This window comes from Lepeophtheirus salmonis, chromosome 2 (assembly GCF_016086655.4).
Source record: "Lepeophtheirus salmonis chromosome 2, UVic_Lsal_1.4, whole genome shotgun sequence".
Classification (NCBI taxonomy): domain Eukaryota; kingdom Metazoa; phylum Arthropoda; class Copepoda; order Siphonostomatoida; family Caligidae; genus Lepeophtheirus; species Lepeophtheirus salmonis.
In genome coordinates this window covers 23,952,852-23,961,183 of record NC_052132.2, presented here as the reverse complement: position 1 = coordinate 23,961,183, position 8,332 = coordinate 23,952,852, and the positions used below count along the sequence as shown (strand labels likewise).

At 31.3% G+C, this 8,332-nt stretch overlaps 1 protein-coding gene across 1 annotated transcript; it reads right to left on the bottom strand.

The window, feature by feature from the left end:
• Positions 1-6,755: 6,755 nt before the first annotated feature.
• Positions 6,756-8,015, bottom strand: LOC139904791 (zinc finger MYM-type protein 1-like). Its single transcript, XM_071886718.1, has 2 exons — positions 7,287-8,015; positions 6,756-7,230 (listed from the first exon to the last, which is right to left on the bottom strand). The coding sequence occupies exons 1-2, from the start codon at positions 7,998-8,000 to the stop codon at positions 6,904-6,906; spliced, it is 1,041 nt and encodes a 346-aa protein (XP_071742819.1). The 5' UTR covers positions 8,001-8,015; the 3' UTR covers positions 6,756-6,903.
• Between the last annotated feature and the right edge of the window lie 317 nt (positions 8,016-8,332).

Here is an 8,332-nt window from a genome sequence, read left to right as displayed (position 1 = left end):
TACGTCCATCATATAAGTATTGGTTCATGGTAGTTACAAGAAAAAGTATTAGTGGTTTACCTAATGAGATATGATATCCTAGTTTTGATTAAGTTGCAACTTGTAGATCACTATAGTACAAGTTGGATCTTGGATATCATTTTTGTACAAATTACAACTTGAACAAAAAAAAAATATTTAAAACACAACTTGTATAATACTGTAATGAAATTAATATGTAATCATTAAGGATTATTTCTAGCATATTTTTTAGCTGTAATTATTCTTCTTGAACAGTAGTGTGACAGTAACGGATCTCGTGGGGGAGTTAGAGGGAAGCTGAAGGCCTCGGGTCATTACTTTTAACCCTATCTTTCCCAAATTAATTTGTGCGTAAAAAAAATTATTTTACAGCGAAATCTTAGTAGAATGATATCATATAAAATACGCGTATTTCAAAATTAAGTTTTGAGTTTAAGTACAAAACGAAACAATATTTTTTTTCAGTTCTACAAAATATAATTCAAATACCACAAATGTTAGACAGTAAATTCATTTTCTAAAAAGTGTTGTATTGATGTACCATATATGTACATATGGAAATATTATTTTATAGTAACTTATTGTGGAATGTGATGAAGCAACTTATTCATGCATAGAAAGATATTACACTTGCTAAATTGGGTGTGGGAACTCGAATTTGATATAATGCAATTCAATTCCAGGTATTTAAAAGCATTCTCTTTTGCACAATACTATACCCTATAATTCATAAAAATTTAATTCAATTATCTTAATGTTTAAGAAATTTGTCTTGTTATATTAAAATATTATATTTCATTAGATCACAGTTTTTGATGTAGATTAAAATATGAACATTACAAAAAAAAAGGAGTGAAATTTCGATGATAACGTCCTTAATATTCAAGCAAGTGACATGATCTAAATGTTTTTTTTTACCATTACCTAGATAAAACAGGTTTAAAAGGAAAATATTGATTTTTTTTTATATACTATGACGATTTAATTTATTTTATTTCATTCAAACAAAGTATTAAATATTACAAAACATTGAAAGTTAAAGGTATTGATTTTATCATAAATACATGGAACAAAGGAAATTAATATATTAAGTTAATTTTTCAGTTAAATTTAATGGCGCAAGATCGTCAAGTACTTCATAATAGGGAAATTTATGCTGAATCATTGCCAGAAAAGAAATAACTTATTTATCAAAAAAAAAAACCACAGACATCTGTATGGTTAATCCCTATTTTTCTCATATTGGCGTATTGATAATATCGTCCATAGACAGCCACAGTCTCAGCCGTATCAACCAGACAATCTGCGTCCTCGGCCTAATCAACCAACACATTAGTTCAAAAAAGATGAATAAAAGCGCCGATTTCGAAAAGAATGGTATAATACCTTCCCATGGCTCGAATGGTACGGAGAGACTAATAAAGGAAATAGTGCTGCATTCTGCCACACTTACCGACAGGCTAAACTGCGAAATGTTCCCTGCAGTAACAAATGTGAAAAAGCTTCTATATAAATGGTTTCAGAAACTTAATCAACGCTACTAATAAATTCCTGAAACACAAAAAGAGTGAAAGCCATTGACTGTTGACCAACAAGATGAGTAATCTCTATCGGGGTGTGAATGTCACTAGAAGACTAGACGCCAAAGCTCAAGGAGAAAGTAAACAAAACACCCAGTATCAACTAACAATAATAACTACATTGAAGTACTTGGCGAAGTGGACAAAGTGATCAGAACAGTAATTTCATAAATTTCAATAATTTTTGGGAAAAGAGCAGTTAGGCTATAATGAAATTTAATTACATTTGCTGCAGTCAAAGAATTTCGGCACGTAGTTTTAATTTCATCCAGACATTCGATCCTGTATGCCTATGTACCAGAATTCGTTCCGGAACACTGCTTGAATAAGCAGCCAGTTGTATGCAAATAGCTAACTCTTGTTTTTTATGCTTGCAAACAAAAAGAAGGAAAGGTTAAAAATATATCAAATTAAAAAAAAAATTTGATTTAAGTCCTCAAAACTATCAACATTATCACTACTACTTAGATCACCATCTTAGAAATGAAAACTAAAACCATTTTTTGAATGGTGCTTCCAATGACCATTTTTTTCTCTCAATCGTTTAATGATCAATTAGGGAGTAGTTATTAATTATTATTACACAGATCCCTTATCTACTCATGGGTTTAAAAGCAAATTGCTATCAGTATTTTTTGTTGGTGGAATCTCTTTATTAACAATAAATTTTTTAACTGAATCCTTTACCAAATCATCAATATCTTCTATGTCTCCACTATCCGTAATTATTAAGTCTAACATTATACAAAATAATATTTTCAATTTCCGGAACATTCTATTATATTTGGAAAAATGAACCAGTTCCATGGTTACAGATTTTAACGTGTTACTCATCAGTAGAGTTTAATCAATCCTAGAATAGAGATAGGACGGGTTTTTGTCTCGGATACGAAGTACCCATGGTGTATAAATAAACTGTTATGATCTAAAAAGATCCTAGACCCGAGAAACAAACCGACTTCGGTTAACCAAACTTTTACCGTTCATAAAAAAGATCTAAAGGATTTTCTGGATCTTCTACAAGTATTAGTTAATACTTAAACCAAGAAATATATAAAAAAAAAGATATTATCTATATCGCACATACAATCTATTTATCTTGATAAGTGATTGGAGAAATCTAATACCCCCAAAAAAAAAAAAACAGAAAAAAAGATTTAGAAATCAGTTGGTAGTTACTAAATTGTTCTCAACTATCGATCTATTGTTCAATGATTCTTTATAATTGTTCCTGGTTTAAAAGGAGCTCATTATAATTCAACCAATCAATGTTCAGAGCACTGAATATGAGAAAATAAGCAAAACATTAACAGGTGATCACAATTGATTCACAACTTTGATTCACTTGCAGCTTGACAACTTATATAAAATATTTGGTGTTTGTGATTGATATTTTTACATCTATATTCAACAACTGAGTTAATGTTGGAGTTTGAAGATCAATATATTAGATTATATCAACATTGGAGTATATTAATGAATGTAAATAGCATTTATTATTATATGGTTGATTTTCAAATAAATGTAATAATTAGGAATGCTGCTATTGCTAATTTAGTAACCATATATAATAATATTTGTAGCAATTATCAACATCTGTCCCTTCCAAAAAATGAGATTAAGAGTTATTTTTCAATCATGAAAGGTTGAGTGTTATACAAATAATATAGTTCCGTTATTTTTTGAAGATGCAGATAAATTCAATGCCTGTGTATAATAAATATTTTCATACCAAAAGATATATTTATTTACTTGAATTGTTTAGTGCACTAATGTATCTATAATTAACTAATAAACTAGTTTAGATTACACATACATCAATTTGATATCAGATTTCGAATAACAAGAGTCAAATAATGGTATATTATATACATATAGATTTAAAAGGAATCTGTTCAAGTATATGGAGTAATTTTCTTTAGTTTAAATTATAACGATAAAATAGATAATGAATCGTTGAAATAACTTTTTTTTGCATATTTCTTAAGCATATTTTTTGTTTTGTCTACAAAATGACAAAACCAATCTGTATAATAATCTGGACAAAAAATCATATCTCAATATTTCTATGAAAAGAGGTTTCGTTTAAATATACCATAATGTGCATTCGTACATAATTGTTATTTTGTTGATGTAGTCTAATTGCATAGACACAATTAACAGGTAAGGATAATATTTATTTCATTAGAGACCAGAACTGACTTTCCTAATTTTAATTTTCACATTAAATCATTATTTAGTTTAGTTAGGTATTTTCTATTATTCTTAAGTATTTGCTACTTCTTATTATAGTAATTTTAATTTATGTATATATTTCTCATTTGCACTTTCATGCTTAAAATAAGAAAAACCAAATTCAGACACAGAAACTGTTTTTTTTTATGTCGTGTACAATAAATTGAATAAGGTATCTTAAGGAGTTGATCATATTTTGTCATTCCGTTAGAGTATGCTCATGTTGGATTTTTTTCATCTTCTTCCTCTTCACAAACATTCATGGAATTGACTGCATTCGGGAGGATGAACTTACATAATTACAAAACTCTATTTTTCCCCATTTAAATTACGAGGATCAAGTTGAAAAAAATGGTTGATCTTATATTAACAAGTAAAATAAATCTTTTTTATATCCCTAAATGACTGAATATCCATTTTTGTTAAATATCAATATGGATGATAAATTTTTTTGTTTTGATATGATTTTTGTAAGAATATATAACCTGCACTTTATAAGCAATGTATAAGCTTAATTTTTAAAGCATTATATTATCTTTATTAAACTAAAATAAGGACACCAATTTCAGCTCTTTACCTAAATATGTTCCAAAGTTATTGTGCTACTTTGACCTCTCAAAATTGAATGGCCTCTTACTGTGACATATATATTCTTCGAACCAAGTGAGATCAAAATGGATCAATTACTTTCACCGTAATCCTCGTGACAAACAGACACAGGCAAAAACATCAAGTTTAATTATTTATAGTTAGACAGTTTTTACTACTTTAGAAGTTATAATACAATAATTAATGCAATATTCCATTGTTGATCGACATATTAGTGGTCTAATTTTTGACTATTATCATACAAGTTACACAAAAGGAAATATTTTGTAAAAGTTCAAATGCCCATTGTTATATTATTCATAAATACATTATACCATTTAACTTTTAAGATCAAAATGAAATGATAATATCAATTAATAGCTGGTAATTAGAATAAATAATTTTGTAATTAAATAATGGACTTTAAGGCGAATAAATTGAAACTTGTATAATTTGTTTATACAATTGGTCACTGTTACACATCATGTAGCCTTATATTTCATATACATATTTTAGTAAATTATAAATGATATTTCATTGTTTATTGCTAATTATACAAAATAAAACCTTATATATTGAATTTTGAAGAAGGAAGGAAGATGTCTCAACACATTTTACTTTAATTCTTATACAAAAATGGTTGTTTGAAAGAAAAACTATTCTTTTTATTTAAAGGTTTAACAAATACACTTAATTATTTTGTTAATGTAATGCTGTTGTCCATAAAGTTTTCCTGAGTAATTCCTCGTGTATTATTTCAGAGTAGTTCATAATATGTAAATCCAATCAATTCAATTTTTGCTTGAAAATAGTTACATTAAATAAAAATAATAGATATTGGGTAAATAATTTTTTTTTTTTAAATAATTCTGTTCTAGCTATATTTTTATGACATAACCAAACTTCCTTCTCATATATTCGACATTACATAAAACATTGATAAATATATATTACAAAATAATTGGAGTTGGAGCAGAGGAGTTACAAAAGATTGAAAAATATATTATATATATAAATCTCAGAGGCAAATATAAAGAGCCTGTTAAACTCTGTAGACTCTATATTCGACTACAACAGCGACGGCAGAACGCTCCTTCAGTGCACTCAGACGCCTCAAGACATATCTAAAAGTACGATGTCACAGTTTAGGTTGAACTCACATTTAATTCTTAATATGTACAAGGATGGGGTAGACCTGATTGACAATGAAAATCTGATTAATGAGTTCATTTCACGCGGTGACAAAAAACGGAGAAACTCATTTGCTCTCATGAAGAAAGTTTAAATGTTATCAGTGTGGATCAAAAGTTTAAAAAGTTCTCTTGTTTTTTTTTTAATTGTTTCAGAAAATTATGCTGAAAAATAAATACTAGCAATGATAAATATATTATAAAATTATTATGTAAGAAATACAGATAGTTACTTTAAAATATCCATTCAGTGCTGGTTATTGTTGGTATTTTGTTACAGTAGGGATAATGATATATTATACAATTGCCAACATCACTTCTATTGGGTACATATTTAATATAACAAACATTTATAACCTTTTCCCGATTTCAAGTATTTATTTCATATAAACTTTGCACGTGTACGTGTGTTCATATGCGCCCTTGTATGTGAATGGATGTCGTGTAGTTTGAGTTTGTTCTGAGATGATTGCGTTTGGGTTTGAGCCTATACCAAAACATATTTTGACCCCCCTGCTCCCCCTATCCATGACAGATTCGGGCGTGCCTGCAATAGGTCTAACTCTTTTCCTGCGTTTTTATAAGTCTTATTTCATAATTATATGTATGATGTCAAAAAAAAAAAAAAAGAAGAACGGTGTTTCCCCTTTTCTATTAATTTATCTATGAAATAATAGTAAAAAAAAAAGACACATTGATACCAAAATAATGTCTCTAGCTTGAATATTAAGGAAAGTTGACCAATTAATCATCGGAATACCATCTTTTTTCTTTCTTATTTACTTATATGCAGTGCCGTATGTCAGGAAGATTTTTCGGTCCGCTTTACAAGGGTGAACGGTTGATTTTCAGTGGTGAACGGGGGATATTTAAACAGGGCAAATGCTACAGCATAGATTAAATCTTGCAAGAATATCGTCCAATGGACTGTCTGACCATTATTTTCTTCAGGCAAACATTGGGAAAAATAAAAGGAAAGGAAAAACTCTAGACGGAAAGTCAATGCCGACCTATTCATAAAGGAAGGAGTATAATGGAGTATAAAATGCACGGTGCAAGAATGAGAGAAAATTTTTGAAACTATACAATTAAGTCAATCAATTTAAACCTTAAATATTTTTTAAATAATAACGGATGAAGATAATGAACGAGATTATAATATACCATGAAACGGTTACATCGACAGAAAATAAATTATGTTCACAAGTCTTGATGTTCTTAACTCGCATGTATACGTGGTGATGTGTTTGAAAAAAATGAAGAAAAAATGCATGTGTTCTTTATCATGATTAGAAGAAGAAGTTTTTCCTCTCTTTCCTTGACGCAAAGGTGTCAATCAAACTGTCCATGTCTTCATGGAGCACCTTGTCCACCATCACCCTGTCCATGTTCAAGAGGGTGAGGGAGGAGAGCCTCTCCTGGTCCATGGTGGTCCTCATGTGGTTCTTGAGCCTTCTGAGACAGGAGAATGACTGCTCCGCCTCACAGCTGCTGATGGGCATTGAGGCCAGGATAACGATCACCTTGTATAGCCTCGGCATCAGGCGGAACACTCCCGAGCTTATTAACTCCGCAGCAATTTGTGACGAAACCATGTCTTCTGTGTCAATATCTGCCTAGAGAAACATAAATTTTAAACATATAATGCAAAATGAAACATTATAATATTAACCTTGAATTGCTGGAAGATTGCATGGTCTGACTGGAGCTGCTCGAGTTCAAGTCTGTAGTGCTTGGCGACACGCTCAATGACACAGGTCTCCACTTCACTGTCATTGACGATTGCAATGAGATCCATTGTGATGTTTGTATCGTCGGTGGCAAATCTGCTCTCAAGCTCTAATACAATCTTATTGATTGCAACATCGAAATGTGTTTCACGGAAGTAGGATTCAGTTGTTCCTTTCCACTTTATTCTCCTTGGAATCTTCGCCTCCTTGAATTCCAAATCAATTGAGTCCTCCTGGTCAAATACTGATTTCATCTCAGACGACTTCAACTCACCAAGTTTCCAGATTGATTCAAAGATTTTCTCATTCTTAAGATCTTCAAGAGTCCTAATCACTAGGTTGACGTGTTTCCGAGCCTTTGTTAGGTCAACCTTTCTGCCTTGAAGTTCATCTGACAAGCTAGATGTGTGTCTGAGGAGTGTCTTCAACAGTTCAATGCCGAAAACAAATTCGTGACTAAAGATGCTGTTGAGCAGAGAAGTTGCTGTTGAACTCGACAATGTATCTTTATCTTTTCTCATTATTATGAGGGTCTTCATGATTCTGACCATCCCTAGAGATACAGCGTGTACAGCATCGTAGCGGAGACTCCAGCGGGTAGCAGACTGGTTCTTCTGGGTCATCACCTTGGCATGCTCCTCATCTTTACTTGTCATCTTCACCGACTTGTAGATTGCTCACCTCTTTGGTGACCCTTCAATGAAGTTGTATAAAATTTGTACTGTCCCCATTGTATTTCTCAACAGGGTTATATCTGAGAGAAGATCCTTGACTACAAGATTGAGGACATGGGCGTAGCAGTGGATGTAGACACACAGTGGGGCTGTTTCCTTCCACCTGGCGGCAATACCCTTCTTGATGCCGGATATGTTGGAGGCACCGTCCGCGGCCAGGGAGACAGTGCGGGCGGGGTTAAGGCCGAGATCCTTGACAGCCTCGTGAAGCTTCTCAAACAAATATTTGCCGTCAGTCTGGGTAACTTTTACAA